The 27,340-nt window shown below is 43.0% G+C and overlaps 1 protein-coding gene across 1 annotated transcript in view; it reads right to left on the reverse strand.

Moving 5' to 3' along the window:
• LOC126198865 (E3 ubiquitin-protein ligase SHPRH) overlaps positions 1-27,340 on the reverse strand; it is a 259,483-nt gene that overhangs the window by 25,807 nt on the left and 206,336 nt on the right. Inside the window, exons 18-20 of the mRNA XM_049935462.1 lie at positions 12,797-12,991; positions 12,531-12,677; positions 12,150-12,434 (exon numbers count right to left, since the gene is read on the reverse strand). Coding sequence (XP_049791419.1) covers positions 12,150-12,434; positions 12,531-12,677; positions 12,797-12,991 — 627 coding nt within the window. The remainder of the gene's footprint in view (positions 1-12,149; positions 12,435-12,530; positions 12,678-12,796; positions 12,992-27,340) is intronic.

Here is a 27,340-nt window from a genome sequence, read left to right on the forward strand (position 1 = left end):
ATAACAACACAGCTAACAGCACCCAATCAAGGCAACCGAGTTAGTTGTTGAAATATTGTGCATAAAATGGAAACAACTCAGCTGAATGCCTGGAGGCTCAGCATTAATCAGTCACACTGACAAAAGATGAGAGGCCACAAAACTTTTCTATCACTTTTAATGTCGCATTTCCTAATCTAGTTCCCTCATGACCTATTTTCAAGATGCTATCCAATCCACTGAACTAGTCTTCAAAGTTATTTACGTCTCTGTCAGAATTGCAATGTCACCAATGAAATATGTTTTCGCTTCTTTTCCTTTCCAAATTTCTCCTTGATTTTCTTCACAGCTTAATATACATATTCATGTCACAATATTCCAACTGAGACTTTAAGCTGATGATTCTACAATACTCACACCAGTCATCATCTGCTTTCTTTGGTAGTGGGGTTCTTACTTTCTTCTTGTCTCAGCAAACTTTGCCCAACTCTTGTATCTTCCATACCAGGTGGAATGGTTTGGTCACGGTACCTTTCTCCCAGGGTCTCAAAACTCTAAGAGAATGTGGTCTAGAAAAGGTGCCTTGTTTCGACTTATTCTTCTCGTAGTATCGTATCTCCCATCTTAATTTAATCTATTTCCATTTCCATTTGCATAATACTATTTCCTTTGCACGGCCCTTCTCTATATGCCATCCGCCTTTCACAACCTTCCCTTCTTTGACAATACTCACTTGACATCTAACCTCTTAATATTCATCCAAGTGCTCCTGTTGTCTCCAATGGTCTCTTCAAACTCCCATCCCCCTGGGTGTGCATATATATATGGATGATGTAACTTACCAAATGAAAGCGTTGGTATGTTGATAGACACACAAACAAAGACACACAACATTTATGTTTCATATATATATATATATATATATATATATATATATATATATATATATATATCCAGCTGCATATGTGTGGATGGATATGTGTGTGTGTGCGAGTGTATACCTGTCCTTTTTTCCCCCTAAGGTAAGTCTTTCCGCTCCCGGGATTGGAATGACTCCTTACCCTCTCCCTTAAAACCCACATCCTTTCGTCTTTCCCTCACCTTCCCTCTTTCCTGATGAGGCAACAGTTTGTTGCGAAAGCTTGAATTTTGTGTGTATGTTTGTGTTTATTTGTGTGTCTGTCGACCTGCCAGCACTTTCATTTGGTAAGTCACATCATCTTTGTTTGGTTATAATAGAGGGAAACATTCCACGTAGGAAAAATATATCTAAAAACAAAGATGATGTGACTTACCAAATGAAAGTGCTGGCAGGTCGACAGACACACAGACAAACACAAACATACACGCAAAATTCAAGCTTTCGCAACAAACTGTTGCCTCATCAGGAAAGAGGAGAAGGAGAGGGAAAGACGAAAGGATGTGGGTTTTAAGGGAGAGGGTAAGGAGTCATTCCAATCCCGGGAGCGGAAAGACTTACCTTAGGGGGAAAAAAGGACGGGTATACACTCGCACACACACACATATCCATCCACACATATACAGACACAATTAGACATATTTAAAGACAAAGAGTTTGGGCAGAGATGTCAGTCGAGGCAGAAGTGCAGAGGCAAAGATGTTGTTGAATGACAGGTGAGGTGTGAGTGGCGGCAACTTGAAATTAGCGGAGATTGAGGCCTGGTGGATAACGGGAAGAGAGGATATATTGAAGAGCAAGTTCCCATCTCCGGAGTTCGGATAGGTTGGTGTTAGTGGGAAGTATCCAGATAACCCGGACGGTGTAACACTGTGCCAAGATGTGCTGGCCGTGCACCAAGGCATGTTTAGCCACAGGGTGATCCTCATTACCAACAACCACTGTCTGCCTGTGTCCATTCATGCGAATGGACAGTTTGTTGCTTGTCATTCCCACATAGAATGCGTCACAGTGTAGGCAGGTCAGTTGCTAGATCACGTGGGTGCTTTCACACGTAGCTCTGCCTTTGATCGTGTACACCTTCCGGGTTACAGGACTGGAGTAGGTGGTGGTGGGAGGGTGCATGGAACAGGTTATACACCGGGGGCGGTTACAAGGGTAGGAGCCAGAGGGTAGGGAAGGCCTTGGTGCACGGACAGCACATCTTGGCACAGTGTTACACCGTCCGGGTTATCTGGATACTTCCCACTAACACCAACCTATCCAAACTCCGGAGATGGGAACTTGCTCTTCAATATATCCTCTCTTCCCGTTATCCACCAGGCCTCAATCTCCGCTAATTTCAAGTTGCCGCCACTCACACCTCACCTGTCATTCAACAACATCTTTGCCTCTGCACTTCTGCCTGGACTGACATCTCTGCCCAAACTCTTTGTATTTAAATATGTCTGCTTGTGTCTGTATATGTGTGGATGGATGTGTGTGTGTGTGCGAGTGTATACCCGTCCTTTTTTCCCCCTAAGGTAAGTCTTTCCACTCCCGGGATTGGAATGACTCCTTACCCTCTCCCTTAAAACCCACATCCTTTCGTCTTTCCCTCTCCTTCCCTCTTTCCTGATGAGGCAACAGTTTGTTGCGAAAGCTTGAATTTTGTGTGTATGTTTGGGTTTGTTTGTGTGTCTGTCGACCTGCCAGCACTTTCATTTGGTAAGTCACATCATCTTTGTTTTTAGATATATTTTAGATATATTTTTCCTACGTGGAATGTTTCCCTCTATTATAAACAAAGAACAAAGATGATGTGACTTACCAAACGAAAGCGCTGGCACGTCGATAGACACACAAACATACACACAAAATTCAAGCTTTCGCAACAAACTGTTGCCTCATCAGGAAAGAGGGAAGGAGAGGGAAAGACGAAAGGATGTGGGTTTTAAGGGAGAGTGTAAGGAGTCATTCCAATCCCTAGAGCAGAAAGACTTACCTTAGGGGGAAAAAAGGACGGGTATACACACACACACACACACACACACACACACACACACACACACACACACACATATACAGACACAAGCAGACATATTTAAAGACAAAGAGTTTGGGCAGAGAACAATTACGTTTGTTATTGTCACTGTTGCATTTCGAAATCTTTTCTGTCGTCTTATTTTCCCTTTTTGTTTTTGCCAGTAGTTTCACTTTGTATTCACCTTCTCCTATTTACCATAATCTACTATACAATTTTATCCCGCCTATATATACTCAACAATACGTCACCCACTTCCATACCATAACAAAAAAAAAATTTTTTCCGCTTTCAACACTACCGCTGCTATAAAATCCACTGTTTCTAGTCCACAAACAGTTCCTTTCACCTATTAAACAACCATTTCGTCTAGTTCTGATAACTTTCGCTTTATTTCCATTTCTGTTTTTCGCACATCACTGATAATTTTTAGCCGATTCCCATGGGTTTTAACATCATTATTTCTTCGCCAGACAATTGTTAGCCTAATTTTCATAATCTGCCACCACAAAACCACTCCTTTTAATATATTTACATGCAGTTTTTTTCGAAATTTTCCTGAATTTCTCCATCCCTTAACGTGTTTTGGCGGCAACGCAACCACCTAACCTTTGCGCACATCGTTGTCTACCAACCCAAGTTCACCACAGGATCAACATAGCCCAGCTTTAACCAACACTTTTTCGCCTTTTTTCACAACAGATCTCCAGTTACTTTCTCCAGTTATTTTCATTTTTATTTCAGCCTCATGTTACACTTTCCACCTTCTAATATCATGTCACCCTCACAACACCCCCCCCACAATGACCCCATTAAGTTTTATTTACATTCCCTCCGCAAACATGTCTTCACCCTAGCCAGATTACGCTCGCATATTTTATTTTCTCAGGCTTGTCTGACATTTGGCATTACCCCCAAAGGCCTCATCTCTGGCTGCAACTCTTCTTTCCATCAGTCCCTATACCAGTTCCAAACTGAACAATCCATTGCCCTCACCCACCTAATCCTTCACCTACACATCAACTCAGCCAATGAACACACCCGTCAACTCCTATCCTTAATAAAAGTCCTCAATCTTTCCTCTCCCACATCCACACCGGCTATTCAGAGCATCCTCATACAGGCCAACCGCAAACTAGAACAGCATGCCACCCTTCACCTCAAAAAACTATCCAATCTCCTGGTTTCCCACCTCCGGAAAGGCAACTCACTCACCCTTCACAACCTATCCAGCAAACCTCAACCACCTTCGTTGCACACAAACCCAGTCTCTCTCATCTACTCAATCTCCCACTTCCAGCTCCACTCCCTCCAAAACCTCAAAATTCCAATCAACACAATCTGGTACCACAACACCCTAATTAAGTAGTTAACCTTTCCTCCAAACCTCTCTCCCAATCCGAAACCTCTGTCCTATCCAAAGGCCTCATCTTCAGCCCCACTCCCAGATTCAACCAAACAGCCCTCGTCAAAGATTTACTGTCCTACACTTGTACTCTCTGCTGAAAGTATCACTTTGCCACGAAGAAAAATGATCCTAATCCTACCCCTAATGATCCAACTCCCCAAGACACTATCCAAATTGAACCCTGCCTGGAACAGTTCCATCCTCCGTCACAGTGGGACCCACCTCCTCTTCCCCAAAATCACCCTCTCCAAACCTTCCAGGAATTTCTGACTTCCAGCCTTGCCTCTCAATCCTTCTTAAAAAACCTTAATCCTACTCCCAACATCACCACTGCTGAAGCCCAGGCTATCCATGATCTGAAGGCTGACTGGTCCATCGTCATTCTTCCGGCGGACAAGGGTTCCACGACCGTGCTACTTGATCGTCGGGAGTATGTGGCTGAGGGACTGCATCAGCTTTCAGACAACACCACATACAAAGTTTGCCAAGGTAATCCCATTCCTGATGTCCAGGCGGAGCTTCAAGGAATCCTCAGAACCTTAGGCCCCTTACAAAACCTTTCACCTGACTCCATCAACCTCCTGACCTCACCGACACCCCGCACCTCTACCTTCACCTTCTTCCTAAAATTCACAAACCCAATCATCCCAGCTGCCCCACAGAACGTATCTCTGCCTACGTAGATCAACACCTTCAACCCATTACATACAGTCTCCCATCCTTCATCAAAGACACCAACCACTTTCTCGAATGCCTGGAATCCTTACCCAATCCGTTACCCCCAGAAACCATCCTTGTAACCATTGATGCCACTTCCTTATACACAAATATCCCGCACGTCCAGGGCCACGCTGCGATGGAGCACTTCCTTTCACGCCGATCACCTGCCATCCTACCTAAAACCACTTTCCTCATTACCTTAGCCAGCTTCATCCTGACACACAACTTGTTCACTTTTGAAGACCAGACATACCAACAATTAAAGGGAACAGCCATGGGTACCAGAATGGCCCCTTCATACGCCAACCTATTCATGGGTCGCTCAGAGGAAGCCTTCTTGGTTACCCAGGCCTGCCAACCCAAAGTTTGGTACAGATTTATTGATGACATCTTCATGATCTGGACTCACAGTGAAGAAGAACTCCAGAATTTCCTCTCCAACCTAAACTCCTTTGGTTCCACCAGATTCACCTAGTCCTACTCCAAATCCCATGCCACTTTCCTTGATGTTGACCTCCACCTGTCCAATGGCCAGCTTCACATATCCGTCCACATCAAACCCACCAACAAGCAACAGTACCTCCATTACGACAGCTGCCACCCATTCCACATCAAACGGTCCCTTCCCTACAGCCTAGGTCTTCGTGGCAAACGAATCTGCTCCAGTCCAGAATCCCTGAAGCATTACACGAACAACCTGACAACAGCTTTCGCATCCCGCAACTTCCCTCCCGACTTGGTACAGAAGCAAATAACCAGAGCCACTTCCTCATCCTCTCAAACCCATAACCTCCCACAGAAGAACCACAAAAGTGCCCCACTTGTGACAGGATACTTTCCGGGACTGGATCAGACTCTGAATGTGGCTCTCCAGCAGGGATACGACTTCCTCAAATCGTTCCCTGAAATGAGATCCATCCTTCGTGAAATTCTCCCCACTCCACCAAGAGTGTCTTTCCGCCATCCACCTAACCTTCGTAACCTCTTAGTTCATCCCTATGAAATCCCCAAACCACCTTCCCTACCCTCTGGCTCCTAGCCTTGTAACTGCCCCCGGTGTAAAACCTGTCCCATGCACCCTCCCACCACCACCTACTCCAGTCCTGTAACCCGGAAGGTGTACACGATCAAAGGCAGAGCCACGTGTGAAAGCACCCACGTGATTTACCAACTGACCTGCTAATTTCAAGTTGCCGCCACTCATACCTCACCTGTCATTCAACAACATCTTTGCCTCTGCACTTCCGCCTCGTCTGACATCTCTGCCCAAACTCTTTGTCTTTAAATATGTCTGCTTGTGTCTGTATATGTGTGGATGGATAGGTGTGTGTGTGCGAGTGTATACCTGTCCTTTTTTCCCCCTAAGGTAAGTATTTCCACTCCCGGGATTGGAATGACTCCTTACCCTCTCCCTTAAAACACACACATATCCATCCACACATATACAGACACAAGCAGACATATTTGAAGACAAAGATATATTTGAAGACAAAGAGTTTGGGCAGAGATGTCAGTCGAGGCCGAAGTGCAGAGGCAAAGATGTTGTTGAATGACAGGTGAGGTATGAGTGGCGGCAACTTGAGATTAGCGGAGATTGAGGCCTGGTGGATAACGGGAAGAGAGGATATATTGAAGAGCAAGTTCCCATCTCTGGAGTTCGGATAGGTTGGTGTTAGTGGGAAGTATCCAGATAACCTGGACGGTGTAACACTGTGCCAAGATGTGCTGGCTGTGCACCAAGGCATGTTTAGCCACAGGGTGATCCTCATTACCAACAAACACTGTCTTCCTGTGTCCATTCATGTGAATGGACAGTTTGTTGCTGGTCATTCCCACATAGAAAGCGTCACAGTGTAGGCAGGTCAGTTGGTAAATCACGTGGGTGCTTTCACACGTGGTTCTGACTTTATCGTGTACAACTTCCGGGTTACAGGACTGGAGAAGGTGGTGGTGGGAGGGTGCATGGGACAGGTTTTACACCGGGGTCTGTTACAAGGGTAGGAGCCAGAGGGTAGGGAAGGTGGTTTGGGGATTTCATAGGGATGAACCAAGAGGTTACGAAGGCCGGACATACCAACAATTAAAGGGAACAGCCATGGGTATCAGGATGGCCCACTCGTATGCCAACCTATTTATGGGTCGCTTAGAGGAAGGCTTCTTGGTTACCCATGCCTGCCTACCCAAAGTTCGGTACAGATTTATTGATGACATCTTCATGATCTGCACTCACAGTGAAGAAGAACTCCAGAATTTCCTCTCCAACCTCAACTCCTTTGGTTCCATCAGATTCACCTAGTCCTACTCCAAATCCCATGCCACTTTCCTTGACATTGACCTCCATCTGTCCAATGGCCAGCTTAACACATCCGTCCACATCAAACCCACCAACAAGCAACAGTACCTCCATTATGACAGCTGCCACCCATTCCATATCAAACGGTCCCTTCCCTACAGCCTAGGCCTTTGTGGCAAACGAATCTGCTCCAGTCCTGAATCCCTGAACCATTACACCAACAACCTGAAAACAGCTTTCGCATCCCGCAACTACCCTCCCGACCTGGTACAGAAGCAAATAACCAGAGCCACTTCCTCATCTCCTCAAACCCAGAACCTCTCACAGAAGAACCCCAAAAGTGCCCCACTTGTGACAGGATACTTCCCGGGACTGGATCAGACTCTGAATGTGGCTCTCCAGCAGGGATACGACTTCCTCAAATCCTGCCCCAAAATGAGATCCATCCTTCGTGAAATCCTCCCCACTCCACCAAGAGTGTCTTTCCGCCGTCCACCTAACCTTCGTAACCTCTTGGTTCATCCCTATGAAATCCCCAAACCACCTTCCCTACCCTCTGGCTCCTACCCTTGTAACCGCCCCCAGTGTAAAACCTGTCCCATGTACCCTCCCACCACTACCTACTCCAGTCCTGTAACCCGGAAGTTGTACACGATCAAAGCCAGAGCCACGTGTGAAAGCACCCACGTGATTTACCAACTGACCTGCCTACACTGTGACGCTTTCTATGTGGGAATGACCAGCAACAAACTGTCCATTCGCATGAATGGACACAGGAAGACAGTGTTTGTTGGTAATGAGGATCACCCTGTGGCTAAACATGCCTTGGTGCACGGCCAGCACATCTTGACAGTTACAACATCCGGGTTATCTGGATACTTCCCACTAACACCAACCTATCCCAACTCCGGAGATGGGAACTTGCCCTTCAATATATCCTCTCTTCCCGTTATCCACCAGGCCTCAATCTCCACTAATTTCAAGTTGCCGCCACTCATACCTCACCTGTCATCCAACAACATCTTTGCCTCTGCACTTCCACCTCGAATGACATCTCTGCCCAAACTCTTTGTGTTTAAATATGTTTGCTTGTGTCTGTATATGTGTGGACGGATATGTGTGTGTGTGTGTGTGTGTGTGTGTGTGTGTGTGTGTGTGTGCGAGTGTATACCTGTCCTTTTTTTTCCCCCTAAGGTAAGACTTTCCACTCCCGGGATTGGAATGACTCCTTACCCTCTCCCTTAAAATCCACATCCTTTCATCTTTCCCTCTCCTTCCCTCTTTCATGACGAAGCAACCGTGGGTTGCGAAAGCTTGAAATTTTGTGTGTTTTTTTATTGTGCCTATCTACCAGCACTTTCCCGTTAGAGGAAGAGAGAGAGAGAGAGAGGGAAACACTCCACGTGGGAAAAATATATCTACGAAGATGATGTAACTTACAAACGAAAGCGTTGGTATGTTGATAAACACACAAACACACACACAAAATTCCAAATTTGGGCAGAGATGTCAGTCAAGGCGGAAGGACAGAGGCAAAGATGATGTTGAATGACAGGTGAGGTATGAGTGGCGGCAACTTGAAATTAGCGGAGGTTGAGGCCTGGTGGGTAACGGGAAGAGAGGATATCCTGAAGGGCCAGTTCCCATCTCCGGAGTTCTGATAGGTTGGTGTTAGTGGGAAGTATCCAGATAACCCGGACGGTGTAACACAGTGCCAAGATGTGCTGGCCGTGCACCAAGGCATGTTTAGCCACAGGGTGATCCTCATTACCAACAAACACTGTCTGCCTGTGTCCATTCATGCGAATGGACAGTTTCTTGCTGGTCATTCCCACATAGAAAGCGTCACAGTGTAGGCAGGTCAGTTGGTAAATCATGTGCGTGCTTTCACACGTGGCTCTGCCTTTGATCGTGTACACCTTCCGGGTTACAGGGGTCTGCTTGTGTCTGTGTACGTGCGGATGGATATGTGTGTGTGTGCGCGCGAGTGTATACCTGTCCTTGTTTCCCCCCTAAGGTAAGTCTTTCCGCTCCCGGGATTGGAATGACTCCTTACCCTCTCCCTTAAAACCCACATCCTTTTGTCTTTCCCTCTCCTTCCCTCTTTCCTGATGAAGCAACTGTGGGTTGCAAAAGCTTGAATTTTGTGTGTATGTTTGTGTGTCTATCAACATGCCAGTGCTTTCGTTTGGTAAGTTGCATCATCTTTGTTTTTATATATATACTCCTAGATTCAATATTTAAAATTTCATACAATAAATTCTACTGGACCTTGTGATTCTGCCTACTTTGATCCTCTGCTGCATACACAGTTCCATCTCTCAATTCCACGGAAACTCTCAATGACCTCTGGTCTTTGAGCTTATCCCAGCTCCTTAATTTTCTGCTATTCTCCAATTTCTTCAGTTTAATCTGCATTTCATTTCATAACCAATAAACTGTGCCAGAGTCCACATATGACCCTAATGCCAGAGTCCACATATGACCCTAAAATTTTGCAGCTTTATTACGTAATCTATCTGAAATCTTTCAGTGTCTCCCTGTCTTTTTAATGACTACACTCTACTTTCACAATTCTTAAACCAGGTATAATCCGTATCACTTCAGGCAGGAGGGTTACCTTCATAGTCTCGGATGTTTTGAATTTAGATGTTAAAATTCAGGAGTAAGTAAAAAACACATATTTTTTTGTTTTCTCCAAAAAAATTCCTACCCTGAGACACAGGCCTCCAAAGATGACACTGCGAACACCATTTTGAAGGTGAGAATTTCGGAAAATTTTTTAAAATGTGCTCTGTAACAGTTCTAGATATTTTGTTAGAGTTTTTTTTTATTCGAAAGATAATTGCTGTATGATTACTATGGTATCCTCCGTTTGGACATATCTGTCAAAGTTCTTTTACTGTCGCCTTTTGATTTTTTTTATAATTTACAGATTTTTATCTTTTTGCTTTTTTAATTTTTTTTTCAAAAATGCCAATCCAGAAAAGACAGATTTTTTTCTGTTGATTAGTACCATTTAGTACTCTCTGTAAAGGAGAGGTACCACTTTCAAGTTGGACAGCTTTTATTTTAAAAAAATCTTTTTTTTTTTAACTTTCAAGGGTAATGTATGTCTTCACTGAAGTTGTTTTTTTACCAATTTCTATGTTACAGTGTTTAGTTCTACAGTCTTTGTTGCAGTTATTTCTTTTCACTTTCATTGTTGCAGATATTTCTTACATTTTGTTGTAGTTTCTTGTCAGTCTCGTCATGGTTGTTCATTGCAGGTTTCTGTATTGTAGTTTTTCAGCGCTAATTTGTTTACTGAAGAGGTTGGAAGCTCTGCTTTTCAGAGAATGTAGAACTATATGGTACTAACCAACAGAAAAAAAAAAAAAATTTTATGGACTGGCATTAAAAAAAACTCATAAACTATAAAAAAGTTCAAAACGATATAGCAAAAGAACTTTGACAGATAAGTCCAAATGGAGGATTTCTCTGACAAAGTATGGAGGATTTCTCTGTAATCATAAAGCAATTACCTTTCAAATAAAAAAAACCAATAAAATATCTAGAACTGTTCCAGAGATACTGGATTTTATATTTTTTCCAAAATTTACATCTTCGAAATGATATGCGCAGTGTCATCTTTGGAGGGCTGAATCTCAGAGCAGAAATTTTTTTGGAGAAAACAAAAAAATACGTGTTCCTTACTTAGTCCTTCATTTTACATATGCTAAATTCAATAATATCCGAGACTCTGAAGGTAAGATTTTTTCTTACCTGCCTGAATTGATATGGACTATGCCACCAAGTAATAGCAATGATTAAATTGTGTTCTCTGCCAAATATTACGAGGCAGCTTCTTTTTTCATTCCTTTCCTCTAAACCATGATTTCCTAACAATTTTTTCTGCCGATCCTTTTCCTACTATCTTATTTCAGTCCCACATTGTGATTATATTGTTCTCTCCCTTTCCTATCATCACATATTCTTTCCAATCTCTCATCATATGTTGAGATAGTTGACAAATTTTAACAACAGTGGTGGGTATTGGCTTTCTATCTAACTTGGCTTCAATAATGCTGTCATTGTGCTGTTCACAGTAGCTTAGTAGCATTCCCATTTTCTTATTCATTATCAGACCTACTCCTGGATTAGCCATATTTGATATCGTGTTGATAACCCACCACTCACTTGTCATCATAATATTTTAATTTTTTTTTGCAGATGTGATACTGCTAGGAAGGGTTCTCAAATTTGGTGGTCACTGGAGGTTCTAAAACTGGCTTATATTGGACACGAGTAGTGTAATGCCGTGCATAAAAAATATGACATGGGATTTAAAATTGACTTCTTATTTCTGGACATAACATGATAATCACCACATAACAAAAGAAGAGTTATGGGAATTTCCCTTCTATGACCCATAGCTCATATAGTTTTGCTGTATGATGACAAAGAGGTGAAGGAGGCTAGTGTTCTGACCATGTACTGAACATCTTTGTCCTACCCTCTAGTTTCAAGATTTCATCCCAGAAAGTTGCTAACAAAAAATGATAGTGAGCTGGTACCGTTAAATTTGCCATAACACAGAAGAGGCTGCAGTGGTGGGTCACATCAAACCAGTCACAACTCTGGTGACCATATAGGCCCACACTGCCAATTAAAACTAAGTGCTGATGGCCACTGAATATCATACCTACTTGCTAAAAATATGAAACCCATTTAAATTTGTTTCCAAAAGGTATAATCCCCTAAAACATGTAGTAGAAAGATTGATGGAAGTGAGTACTACAGGTGAAAAAAAGTGTCTCATACATACCCCAGAGAATATGAGAGCCTTTGCTTCTGGGTCTTCCTTCTTTATGATAAGCATTGTTTTTACAATTGCTTCTACCTTCTTTGAATGGGAGCCTAAAATTTTGACATCTGCATCATAGCCAGTTATGTCCTCAGTTTCCAGATTAACAAAGGAAATATCAATGCACCGTGTTGTTTCTCTGCAAACGGCACATTTTACTGTTGTCGTGACAGAGGTTACGCTGATCTTCAACATCGTTTGTATACAGTCCATGCAATAGTAATGGCCACAGAGAAGTACACTCCACTGTAAAGAATACACATGTACAATAAAACAAGCAATACAACCTATCAGTGAAATAGCTAATTTTCCTGTGGCCAGTCTAAGATTTCTCTTACTCACCTTTTTCTCAAGCTTGCAGTGGCAAATAGGACACGGGTCAGGATCTTTGTTAAGATTTTCCAAATACTGAAGCATTCCAAATTTCTTTCGAAGCCCGGCTGAAGCTATTGCACGATCTGCCTCTAGGCGGACAGCATGTGACTGCACCTGTTTTCACATGAACACCATGATACATAGGAATACTGGAATTATAAATGTAGGAGCAACAGAGAGCACTCTTTAAACAACATCAGAGAATGTTTTAATTTTTTGTCACAAGGTATTACCTCGTACTCTTCAATGATGTGAATTGTTTCTACTTTGTTAACAATGTTAGAGCTCAGCTGCCCGACCAGATTTCGCTTCTGAGGGGCTGGTAGGGGCTCTGCAGGATAACGCACTCTCAGCCGCAGCCTCGCCATGTTAGTTTCATCTTGCACAGCGACAATATCAAATAAACGCATCCATGCTACTCTCAGTTGCTGTAATTAATATTATACCACAAGATCAAAACAATGAATACTACCAACTGACACACATACATGTTTTAATTTCAACTAGAAAAATATATGAACAGACATGTGAATTACACAGAGTTTAGGAGTTTGCCTTGTGTGCAGTGGTGTGGCAGCTATATATTTATTTATTTACATTTCTTTTTGTGTGTAGTGATCAAATGATGACTTTTGCAAATGTCACCTTGTTTAAAAAGGTACAGTGCATATCATATTTATGTAAAAGGTTTAATACGTAACAGGTTCATCTACCAAGGGTAATATGTAATACCTACAAGTCAGAAATCTTTCAGTTAATACAGACATATATTTACCAAAAAAATAAAAAAGAAATAAAAAAAATATTTTTTTAAATGGATCCCCAGTAAGTGACTTGTCTGTTACTTCTAATTTTGTTCTTCATCTGTAATAACTGTGCTTATTTCTTGTAGCACAACTGCAACACGAAGTCGCGTAAGTGGCAGGCGACCATGTTGAAAATTAAAGTAGTACTGTATGAAGGCTGGATTGGTTGCTAATCAAAAAGTCATGCTTCAAAAATAGAATTATTTTACCGCTCATAACATGGCACATTTAGGACTTAGCCCTCTTCAGATATAAGGTCTGTTAGAAAAAAGTATCCGACCTCTGGCCTGGGGAAAAAAACTGGCTTACCTGGAGTGCTGGACACCTAACCACTCTCAAAGTAGTTCACTTGGGACTCCACACATTTCTCCAAGTGGTGCCGCTATTGCTGGAAGCGTGCTGAAAATGTCTCTTTCGGAATGGAGTTTAGCTCAACTGTCATTGCTACCATAATGTCATCTCTTGTCTGAACTCGCATTCCTTTCAATGACCTCTTCAGCCAGAAGTCACAGAGGGCCGTATCGGGAGAGTGAGGAGCCTGCTGAAGCACACAATCTGGTTTTTCACCAAAAATCAAGTGTGAGGAATCTGCTGGAGCACTGTCATGATGGAGGCGCCAATTTCCTATTCACCATAAATCCGGTCTCTTGCACCACATAGGCGATGGAGGACATCCCTGTAGTACTCTTTGATGACTATTTGACCCTGTGATGCATTTTTGTGGTTTACCACACCATGGGGGGTCAAAGAAAGCTGTTGGCATCACTTTGACATTGGTGCGCACTTGGCGGGCCATCTTTGGTCTTGGTGACGAGGAACATTTCCACTGTGACGACTGGGATTTGGTTTCTGGTTCGTACCTGTACACCCAGGACTTGTCACCAGTGATTATGGTGTTCATGAAGTCAGGGTCACTGTTTGTGGAGTCCAGCATGTCTTGTGTGAGACTTCGACACAAAGTTGCTTTTACTCTGCCGTCAGCAGCTTCAGCACAAATTTGCCGAGACTATCTTCATGGTCAAATCTTCGGTCACAATGGAATGTGCCAAAAAGGTGCTGATGCCCACCTCTTCTACAATTTCTCTGATAGTCCGGCAGACATCTATGGTCTGAAGATGATCTTATAATAAGATCAAAATCGGTCACCACATCAAAAAATTTATGCAGTGAAGACTGCTTACAGTATATTTATAATAATTATAGATCACCGTTACCTATAATAAGAACTATGTGTTGGTAGAGCAGTTGCCCGCGAAAGGCAAAGGTCCCGAGTTCGAGTTTCGGTCCAGCAAACACAGTTTTAATCTGCCAGGAAGTTTCAAGAACTATGTTCTTTACAATGTTTAACATCAGATTGTGACCAGAAGGCTTACAAAAAATGTGATTACACACACACACACACACACACACACACACACACACACACACAAAGCGATATATTTATTTTTGGTACGAGCATCATGGCAGGTCTCCCTGTATCACAGACCATGAATCACACTAACTGTTCTCCTTTGTAGCACTACGATTCTGTTCAAATGAACATCTGTGGCACACACCACAATTATTTTCCATAACTTATGAATGGGAGAATTGTCCCATAGTGTACTGTTATCAGCATTTTATTACATTCAATTTTGCACATTTGGCTAAGCAAGTACAATGCACTGCTGATTTCCCTGCATATAAAGTTGACAGTGTTTTTTCATCAAAGATTGCTATTTGAGTGCAGATCAAGGAATTACAATCTTCACTGTCTGTGTACGAAATTCCACAAATATTTCCTATTCACCTGTGTCATGAGCTGCCTGCTTTGAACTCCAGTAACTACAGTTTTGTAACACTGGGTTTTAGGCCCTGGTTACTAAAACATTTAGTCACTTCTGATTTCTCATGTGTTAAAAATCCTCCTCGTTGTCACCACAAAACAATGGAGAGGTGTCATCAGCAAAAGTAATTATAAGGGAATAAGAAGGTGGTACAATATCAGTTTTGAACACGAAAAAAAGAAATGGTCCCAGTGTCGACGCCTGTGGCATGGCCTGCATTACTGTTTGTCACAGATTGAATGTTGATCTTTCTCATGCCATTTTGATAATATGGTTTAACCGCAATGTACCCTCTGCCATGCATTTCACATTAGTTTTCAGAGTACAGATGTGCATGAACATTTGTGTACTTTGCTGGAAACACCATCCCAAGTGCCTGAGTGTGTTTTTTTAACTTAGAATTATTTTGCTTGTCTTTTGTTGTTCTACTTCCTCAAATTCAAAGCCCTTTACCTGTTGTGCTGCAGTGTGCTGACTTGTTGAGTGAAAGGGTGTCCGGAATTATGACGACAGTTGTGGAGGTAAAAGGCTTTCTAAGAATGTCACATACAATTTTTTGCTCTTTTATTAGTTGACTTCGTCTGTCTATTTTCTATATATGTACAAACTGAAGTACCATGCCACGCTTTCTGTCTACTGGAACTGTAGGGATTTTGATCTGTTTTTGACTAAATAAACCGAGTCATAAGGAAGGTTTGTGTATATAATTAATATGTACCACGTGACAAGTAGCTAACTATGATGAATTAAGAACTCAGCCACTGTGAAAACAATGCCATTTCTACCTAGTGATACAGTCGCTACAACTTCAGAGAGCAGTGAAGCTAGACCAAAATCTGTGCTGGGCCTTGTGGTCTAGTGGTGAAGCAAGTGCATTGAAACTGAAAGGTTGTGGGATAGAATCCCGGTAAGATCACTTATTTTTCATTCTGCCTTTTAAACCTGCATTCACCTGTCAGTGACAAAGATCTATCAGAAATGAAACATGGTTTGGATTCTACATTAAACTGTACATCCCTTTTTCCCAGGTGTATAACCTGTTAGGGAAACTTAAGTTTCGTAAGTGATGTCCTACTGACACTTGTTCCAAGAGCTTCAGTCACACAAAATTATCATTACCTGTGTCTACAAATGCATTCCTCCCTCCATGCTCACTATAAATTAAAGCCCCTCACTGCCTTTCTCTGCTCGTACATGAAGGCTAATCTCAGGAAGTACTGTAGGGATTTAGATACTTGCTCTGGACTGGCATTGAAGTGCCTTAGTTCTCAGGAGGGAAGAATATTATCTCTTCCATATTTACTCCTTCAGATATGTGTATCAAGCTCTTTCCGACAATTTCGGGAGCCTGTGACTGTCACGTTGGATGTATTATTATTTACGTTTAATGTCAATTAAAAATCGACTCTAAAGAAAGCTTTAGGTTTTCTTGTTACATTCCTATAATTCTGTCCTCAAAATCATTGCAATTATTGAAGAAAATGCCCCACAATTTTGTACAGAATAATCGGAAAATTGTCAACGTTTTGAGGTTTCACTGGTATTTAGACTGACATCTCAAGGCAACAGTAGGAGCTGTGAACTACAGTGGTGGGTGCAGTAGTGACTGCAAGCTAATAGGTGGCTCTTATAGCCAGTATAGTGTAGTGCACAAAGCAGGTCAGTGACTGAATTACCAACCGCCAACACCTCCCCCCCCCCCCCCCCCCATCCCTGCCGCCCTGATAAAACCACCCTTTAAGTCTCCAAACACAAAGGCTTCTGAACACAAAGGCTACCAGGCTGCGCATGGGAGCTGGTCCCTCAAAATATGATTGGTTTTCTCTAATCCTTTAGTCTTTTTTCAGCTGTCTAAAAATTTCTGAAAGTTATATATTAACCATATGGTTTCCTGATTTTTCTTTATTTTTTCTTTTTTTGCAATGGACCGATTAGTTTTGCACTAATTGTTACTATTCTTGCACACAATATTTAGTGCCACATAGTGTTTATTTTCAATTGTGACTTAATTGTTTTTGGCTTACTGACATAAGCACCTATCTATTTAGCTTTGTAGGCATGTTTCCTTACCTAACTTGCAAGCTGATAACCAAATGGTAGAGCAAGGTGTGGTACACGCTGCACAATGAACAATGTTCACAAGTAGTCAAGTGGTCAAGGAACACACCTAATTATGAATTACACAACTACAATCAAACACACAGAATAGGTTCGAAGTTAGTAAGTTCTGAACAAATTCACTCACCCCTGTGGTGGTGCTGGAAAGAGGTGCGGCACAGTAGAAAAGGTGGACACTGAGCAAGGTGGCAGTCTCGTTCCCAACACAATGACATTCGGATGTGATGCGTGAAATTAACAGTCTTTGGCAGAAGACATGGCGTGAAACACCATTGATATGCCCAGCTGTGTAGAGATGGCTCAGCACAGGTGTCTCCTCAGTCGTACGAGTGCGGAGAGCAGGAACTGATGTTGACACCGTGAGGAGAAAATGAAGACTGATCAAGGCTAGGTCGGCAGAGGTCGCACTATGGTTGACAGAGGTCTCACTATGGACTGAGCTATTGTTCTATACCTGTAGCAAGGACTGTAGTGTGCAAGAATCTGGTGACATGGCAGGATTGACAGATTGGGATGGAAGTAACATGCAAAGGGAAAAACTTGCTGCCTCGGCAGACAGCTGTTGTGAGCATGAGTCTTGTCAATCCGTTGGTCCATTCCGTGACAGGAAGTCTTTCACCCGCCTTCCATCCTGTCCAGATTTTTTCCGGACTCGCCAACGGTTGGAGTGACCCCACTGGTGAGCAAGATATTGCGGCAGTGTGTCAGGCTTTGCAGAAACATGGTGTAGTTGCCATGCTTCCTGCGGATGCAAAGGCTCATCACGAATTGTCACTTCAGGACCTGGACGCCTCGCATTCCTTGGATGGCCTAGTATTCTCCATTATTCCCCAGTCCGGTGTCCATTTTCTCTTTACCTTGGAGTTCACGCATATTCTGGGTGGTCTTCCAAATTGACATGGCATCATCTGTTTCTATTGTGGATGCTGCCCAATGCTTGGGCTCGCTGGCTTTATTCCTGTACACTTGCACCTTGTGCAGTTTCAGTCAATGGAATTTTTCCCACACAAATCTCTTACAACGGTCATTCCTTCACTGCTCAGTTTTTGGTGGTCGTGTCCCCCGGCACTACCAACTTTCTGGGTGAGGACATATTTGGTCATCTGGGTTTATCAGTGCAGGACGTGGTACAGGCGGTGTCGATTCCCTCATCGTATACCCTCCTTGCCCCGTTGCTCAGCAAATACGAAATGTTGTTCTCATCCTCTACACCAGGGCTGAAGGATTTCACTACGCATGTTCAGCTTCTTCCCTCTGCTGTTCCTCATTTTTTTAAGGCCCGCACTTTGCTCTCCGAGACAGGTTGCAAGTGGAACTTCGCTGCTTACAAGACAAAGGTATCCTTTCTCCCATTGTGCACAGTCGCTGGGCGACACCTATCGTGATAGTTAAGAAGCCGAACGGTGCTTTACGCATCTGTGGCAATTTTAAGGTCACGGTCAATTCTCAGTCCATCATTGATACATATCTTGTCCATCGGTGGATGACATACTCACGTTTTTTGGGCTCGACTGTTTTCACCAAAATTGATATGCGTGATGTTTATTTGCAGCTGCTGTTGGACGAGGAATTGCAGCAGATCTTAGTCATCAATATCCCATGTGGCCTTTTCTGGTACAACTGCCTCCCATTTGGCATTGCCAGTGCTCCCACCATTTTCCAATGTTATTTGGAACACCTCACAAGCCAGGTGCCTGTTGTACCCAATTATCTGGACGATGTCATCATCGGTGGCTCATCCATGGTGGACCTCGCGGACAAGCTGGATCGGCTGTTTCACGTTTTTTCCGAGGCTAACCTGCATTGCTGGAGGGAAAAGCATGATTTTTTTGTGCGAGAGATCAGTTATCTTGGGTTCATGATTGATGCCCATGGCCTACACGCCTCTCAGGAGTATGTTGAGGTGATTCAGTACCTGCCTCTTCCCACCAACGTGAAGCAACTACAATCTGTCCTTGTTCAAATCAACTATTATCGGCATTTTATAACCCACGCCAAGATTTTGGCGCCACTGACCGGGTTATGGGACACGGCGTGTGAGCTGGCTTTCACACGCCTCAAGTTTGCTCTCTCCCACCCTCCTTGTCTGGCTGCTTATGATCCTTCCCTACCCCTCATTGTCGCTGCCAATGCCTCTGACTATGGCCTGGGTGTGGTCCTCTCGCATGTGGTCCGACAGTGTTTAGAGGCAGGTGGCTTTTGAAACTGACTGACGCTCAAACCAAATATAGTCAAATTGAAAAGGAATCTTTGGAAATTCTACGATTTTGTGTACGGTCGTCATTTCACTCTGCAGACTGACCACAAGCCTTTGGTTTCTTTGTTACACCTGGAGGGTGCAGTGCCCACCCGGATGGCACACTGCCTCCAGCATTGGGCGCTCTTCCTGGCAATGTCTGACTTTGATATTGTCTATTGCACCTCTGAAAAGCATGCGAATGCCAATTTTCTGTTCCAGCTGCCTGCCGGGCGGATTGTGAGTTTGACGTCTTCCCCTTAGTTTGTTTCCATGTGGAACCGGACCTGGACGCAGTCCAGCGGGCAACCGCTCAGGATCAGACACTGCAAGCTCTCCATCGCCAAATTGCTGTGGGTTGGCCGACCAGCCGCCGTAGCGACAGTGATGCGCAGATTCAGCATTTTCAAGATCATTGGCACAGTCTTTTTTTCTGCAGTGGCGTAGTGATTCCGATGTTCGCCAGGTGGTCATACTGCATGTGTAGCGAAGCCATGTCCTCGACCTCCTCCACGCTGGCCATCGGGGCATTGTCCTCACCAAACAGCAGACCCGCCAACACATTTATTGGAGTGGTTTGGATGAAGACATTGCCCATGTCAGCCTGCACCATGTGCCAAACAGTCAGGCAGCGTCCCCGTGCCAGTATTTTTCGTGGCCAGCTGCAGCTGCTACATGGGAACGTCTCCATTTCGATTTCGCAGGACTGTTTCATGATTCCCAATGGCTCATACTGATCGACTCTGGGCCAGGATACCATTATGTCTCCCACATGATGAACACCACTTCTGCTGAGACTATCAAAATTCTCCAGTGTCTCTTTGCTGTCAAGAGACTCCCCAAAATGACTGTTGTGGATAACGGTCCACAGTTTACTTCGACCGAGTTTAAGCAATTCTGTATTGCCAATGGAATTTTCCTCGTCCAGACTGGCCCTTTACAACCTGTGTCAAACGGCCAGGGCAGAACGTTTTGTGCAGATGTTCAAGATCCAGCTCGATAAGCTGATTTGCTGTCACCCACTGGAGGAAGCCGTGCTTCTTTCTTTTTGGTGACGTACCACACCGCCAAGGGCAGTGGAGATACTTCACGGTCAACGATTCCGCTCTCCCTTATCTGTCCTGCTTCCCGAGGCTTCTCACCCTCTCACTGCATGCCGGTGCACTCCTTTTGCATCGGCCAGGAGGTCTGGGCACAGATCTTCTCTCATCCAAGGGCACATTGGGCACCTGCGGTCATCACCAAACTCTGCGGCTGAGCGATGGCATCTCTCCGGCGAGCCGACAGTTCTGTCGTCTGCTGGCATCCCAACCAGCTCTGCCCTCATCTCGTTAACCACGATGCCCCGGGGAAGCTGCCAGTGTCTATCGCCATCCGCCCTGTGGCGGAGCCTTCGCTTCTGTCTCTGCCTCTGCCGCCGTCTCCTTCTGTCTCTGCCTCAGCCGCTGTCTCTGCTGCCAGCTGCCAGTGCCACGTCGCCGCCTCCCGCCTCTGCCGGCCACGAGCTCATGGACGTTGACATGGATGCCCCTACTAATATGGACGTTTGTGGTGCTCTGCATTTTTTTTTCCCAGGGGGAGTAATGTCGTAGTGGCCCCTTATTAATTAGAGGGCCCACACAACCGACACACAAAATAGGCTGCCGACCTCCTTCCAGGAGTGTAAAGAGAAACATCGCCAGCAAATATAAACAATACTGGCTTTCCAAATAAACACAGAACTACTTCGTCAGACAACATGTGAGAATGTTTACCTACTGCTAGGAACAGCTCTGGCCAGTACTTACGCTGACCCTAGCATTGTATACACTAGCCGTAACGTTTTAGTAGCACATTGTATTTTGTAATTGGTGTGTTTACTGTGGCGGTGGGGTGGGGTGAGTCGCATACAAGCCACGCAGTCCTGCAAGATGATGTCATCAATGGGCAAGTGGACGGGCTCCAGGAAGTTGCCAAGGACAGTGAGAAGCTGGCAGTAAACCAAGGCGTCGGCAGACATCTCAAGGTTGGTCTTCTGAGTAATGTGGAGGCCGAGGAGTACAAGGGGCAGGGCAGCAGTCAACCTCTTGCTCTAGCAGATGAGAGCAGCCGTCCGGGTACGGTGGACCCATTTCACCATATCGTTGGCAACCATTTCACCACATCGTTGGCAACCATTTCACCACATCGTTGGCAACCATTTCACCACATCGTTGGCAACCATTTCACCACGTCGTTGGCAACCATTTCACCAAGTCGTTGGCAACCATTTCACCAAGTCGTTGGCAACCATTTCACCACGTCGTTGGCAACCATTTCACCACGTCGTTGGCAACCATTTCACCACGTCGTTGGCAACCATTTCACCACTTCGTTGGCAACCATTTCACCACGTCGTTGGCAACCATTTCACCACGTCGTTGGCAACCATTTCACCACGTCGTTGGCAACCATTTCACCACGTCGTTGGCAACCATTTCACCACGTCGTTGGCAACCATTTCACCACGTCGTTGGCAACCATTTCACCACGTCGTTGGCAACCGGATGGTAGCTCAATGTCAGATGGATGTCAGTGACGCAGAGATCTGTTAGTGTGCGAAAAAGGGCAGACGTAACCTGGCATCTGAAGTACTTTAATGATGTGGTGCAGAGAGCCAAAATAAGAGGTCCATGTGGACACGGACGCGGTGGCTGCTATGGAGGTGGTGACATTGAGTATTGGTGTTTCCTCCGGCCAGCAGGTGAACCTATCCACTGCAGTGAGGTGGTAGCAGCTGCAGTCAGAGGAAGGTAGAGGGCTGACGGGGTCCACATGAATGTTGGTAAAGCAATGTATGATGTCTGGGAAGGCGGTGACAGGGGTGTGCACATGATGGCCGACCTTCAAGCACTTACAGGTGAGGCAGGTGCGGGTCCGGGTCCAAGTCCTACTGTCCCTCTGAATACCTCACCACACTGCAATCATGGGGGGATTTTCTCGCAATGAGCCAATCATATTCACAGTCAGTGGCTACGAAACATAAATGGAATGAGGCTAACAATTCAAAGACACTCCCAGCTGCGCCACGGTTTGTCATGGTTTCACGTACTGAATATGGTCAGTCTTCGCTACAGTAAATCCGTTTATTATTCAGAAAGGTGTTGATGCAATTGCTGGCCCTGTGAAATCTTGCTCTCATTTACGCAATGGCATTTGCTTTTCGAGACTGGCCACACTGTCCCTCTTCAATGTTGCCCCAAATATGTTCTCTCTGCCCGACGTCAGATTTCACCAAATTCTTGGACGTCTTCTTGCTCTTTTATCTCTGAGTTTTAAATCTTACATTACTCTGGGCATCCGTGTGTATCATACATTGCAAACTATCTCAGCTACTGTGCAGTTATTTTGTCTTAAAATCTTACAACTTTAACCCGTTTTTAGATTTTCACATCACCTCCATGTCTTTCCAACCACGCTACAGACAAACCTCATCTCAGCTGCCAGAATTCTGCTGATGCCTTGATTTCTCACCATATGTCAAAATTAACACCTTTAAAATTAAGCTACCCGAGGAGAAACAGAATACTGTTTACCACATGAAAGCATCTGACAGTAAATTGAATGAGATCCTTTTGGCACTTTTGAGACATTATCATTATCATTACTGCAGCTTTCTCTGGGAAATATAGAGGGTATTAAAACATTGCTGAGCTGGAAATAATGGTAGACTGGTTTCCCCCACACGCTCATTAGAGTAGACAGAATATAAATTACATGAAACACATTTATAAAGCAGCTCCTCTGCAGAATGTTAAGGAAAAATATGAACAAGCTAAGAAAGCCTTTAGAACAGAACTTAGGAAACATACAAAGAGCAAAGAAACAAAGCAGACTGCATCCTGGGAATTAAATGACAATTACTGTAAGACTGCCAACATGAAGATACAATTATTAAGAATTACACATGCAGCTCACATAATGAAAAACCAAAATGCTGTAAGTAGTATTTGTAATAAATATTTTATTTCACCTACTGACCAGTCAAGTTATGTCAGAGACAGATGTGTCTCCATGCCCGATCAATTTACACAATGTGCTGATTTTGAATTGAGGTCAATGAGCAAGAAGTACATATTATGTATGCATTTATGTGTTATGTATGTAATATGCAAACTGAAGAATAAATATTCATCTGAGTTGGTTTGCATGTCCATTGTGTTTACTAAGAGGTGGTTAAAAGGAACATCTAAGTCCTTATTAACAGCAGTATTACGGGACAACATTTTTGTAACTGTGCCAAAAATGAATGCAGTAAGCCTTGTATCGATAAGCATGCAATGCCAATATGTTCAAAACTGTTATGCAAAAGAACAGAATTCTTCTGGGGCTCGCACCTCAGATTCTATGATAGGGTAACGTGTTCTGGACAGCTCTTGGGCTGGGGACTGCTTGAATACCCAAGAGAAGGATCAACTTATTGTAACTGTCCTGCACTATGATGTCAAAGTTTGAATATTACACACTTCCTTCAGCATAGGCAAATGGAGCAAATCAACTGATTGTTTTTGCATTAGATGCAGTCTATGGTGAGTGTTAAAGTTCTTACAGAAGCACCGTTTAGTTCATGGGCAATTCCTGAGAAAACGCAAGAAAAGCATTTATCACAAATTTTCAGTCAGTAGCAGATATTTAACTAACCAACCATTGTAAATTTTTCAAATTTTAACAGTATGTTCTTTATGCATTTATATCGGAATACCATCTTCCTCTTTTCAAGAATCTTTAATGGTGGTCAAGAAACATGCCAAAAAGATGGTTTTTGAGTACTGATAGCGAGCTGCAGATTCAGAGACGGTTATGCATGGCAAATGACCAAAATTACTATATATTTCTAAGATCCCAATCTCTACAAACCTTGACAATTTTCTTGATGTTGTAGGAGAAACAGTTCAGCCTTTTGTAAAGAACTATTTATTAATCTCCTAGTTACAAACTTTAGTGCTGAACTGTCAAAAGAAATTAATCAACAAATTCAACAATGGAAAATCCGAGATGGAATGTAACAATATTAAAAAAAGATAATTGCTACTCAGCATATAGTGGAGATGCTGAGTCACAGATCGGCACAACAAATAGACTGTCAGAAAATGAGCTTTCGGCCACCCAACAAGATATCTATGCTGTCGCAAAAGACCCTGAGGACACAAGACCTTTGTCAGAGATACAACACACACACACACACACACACAAAACTGCAATCTCTGGCTGCCGAAGCCTCAGCAGCTAGAAACTGTGTGTGTGTGTGTGTGTGTGTGTGTGCGCGCGCGCGCGCGCGCGCGCGCTATCTTCAACGAAAGCCTTGTTGGCCAAAAGCCCATTTTCTGACAGTCTTTTTGCTGTGCCTATCTGTGGGACCAGCATCTCCACTTTATGGTGAGTAACAACTATCCTTTTCTAATACAGTCACGAAACTCATGTTTTTTCTGTGAATATGGTTTCTCCATTTACACGTAAAACTACTCTCCATTTACACGTAAAACTACTCTCCAGTATTCAGATTCTCTAGTGTGCCACCAGTCTCATCAGCAAGGAACCCCTAAACCTCTCATCTGAATCCCACCTTCAGTCATCTGACAATCATCTGACTCAGATGATGATTAGCCATTTGGCCAGATTGCATAAATTCAGCACATGATGTTGCAAGTCCTGCGACCCTCATGGTTATCACCTTCTCAGCACACATCGCAGGTATCATCAGTTTTAACTTTTGTAACTCGATAAGGACCTAAATTCTCGGCATATTTGACCATCATCCGCGTTTTTATTTAAAATCTAAATATTGATCGCTTTCAGTCACAGACCATCTCACGGATTCTATCCACATAATATACTGGAAATGTTAGAAATTGTTTTCTACGGAATTGCTAAATATACATAAATACTTACAGGGTTAAACAGTTTAAGTCACATCATCACATCTGTCATTACTTAAATAGTGGCCACGTCTCTTATGTAGAGCATGTCGTGAATTCCAGTTTACCACACGGTACTTTTCAAGGGAAACATACTAATAACGTGCTTAAACAGGGCAGTACTGAAGAGAAAATCAGAGGTACAAATGTTACAATTGTACAAAATACTGAGAAGGTTGTCGAAGATCTTTAGAAAGTATTTTCATCATATGGTACAAAAATATCTTGATAAGTTTCTTGCTAAATTCCGGGGACTGGTCTATTTTTGGCAAACATCTTTGGTATAGTTTCACACGTAAACAGAAAAACAAAGTTACTATTCCCAAACATAGAATCTTACAAAATAAGGTAGAAATCATTGTAAAAACCTAATTCACTGCATATATTTGATGAAACGTATATAAACAAATGTCAAATATATCACAAACTTAAAGAAATGGAGCATTAGGCAACGATTGGCTGAAACAGGGAAAGGAATACAGCAGAAGATGAATGGGTAACCTTGATACATGAAACAGTGAAGACTGTTGAGAATCAAATAGATAACAGTGGCTTTGTGTGTCCGGGTTGTTCTTGTGCGAGTGTTCTGCTTCTGTAAAAGGACTTTGTCTAAAGCCTGTAACATTTTTAGTATTATTTTTGATTCTGACTGTCTGTCTCTCAATGCCCTCCTCTCTTTGCTAAATAGCAATCTGTCCTTCCCATATTACTGTTACACCACAGCGGACTTTCCATTGTTTAATTATGAGTCTGTGCTACATATGTTCACTTAAACAGAATATTTCGATTATAAGTAAGGCAACAAGACTTATACACGAGTATATCACAGAAAATCTTGCCACAAGGAGTTTTCCCAGAACACAATTTAACAACATATTATTTATACATACTTAATTTTTATGTATTAACAAACTGGAGGAAATGAATGCACCAATGTACACGATTGAACAAATATGGTAAAATTTAACTGATTTTGACGTTTAAGGGGACGCTAAATTAAAATTTTATAGAAAAATGAATGTATTGATTCAAAGACTTTAAAGTGGAAGCCTAACATTCTTACAAGTTATACGAGTACAAGAGCGCTTGTGTTATACACAGTTTAAATACGATGCAGTGTCATGCAATATGTGTAAGATATATTCATGGTTAGTGTAGCGCCTATTTAAAAGTAAAAGTACTGCAGTAGCATTACTTATAACATTTGCAAAAGTCAGCAATTTGAACTCCAAGGAAACTTAATAATAATAATAATAATAATAATAATAATAATAATAATAATGAGAGCAATCTACTGTTGTACACAATACTGACATGTGTAATAATCTGTGAACTCAGAAAAGAGGTACTTATAAATTCAGAATATATGGCACAGAATAGAGAACTGGTTACGCATATTCCATATTAAAATCACTTAGGAGTAAAGGCAACAATGTATTATAAAAGTCAATGTTTCATGCTACTTCTGATAACCGGTAGCTTTTCAGTCACCATCAGATCTTATAATTACTGACTACATGCCTACTGCTGCTGCTGTAATTTTTAGATATGACGACAGCTGAAAAGCAAAAGCCAGTTATCAATTTCAATAAAGTAGTAAGTGACCAAGACATTGCCTTTTATAATATAATCTGATACAAATGTCATTGGTTTCTTCAGCAAGCCCAGCTAGTCTCAAATCATGACACTCGCCAGAAATGGCAACACCATGTGTTGGCTGTGTGCTGGATTCAGTATCGTTTACATGCCTGCCAATAATTCTAAGCCTCTACTATTCAATGAGTAGTTACCTTTACTCCTAAATTATTTACATTCTGCAGGACTTTCCCAGTTGTATCAACATCACATATCTGCATTT

This window comes from Schistocerca nitens, chromosome 8, assembly GCF_023898315.1.
Source record: "Schistocerca nitens isolate TAMUIC-IGC-003100 chromosome 8, iqSchNite1.1, whole genome shotgun sequence".
In the NCBI taxonomy this organism is placed as follows: domain Eukaryota; kingdom Metazoa; phylum Arthropoda; class Insecta; order Orthoptera; family Acrididae; genus Schistocerca; species Schistocerca nitens.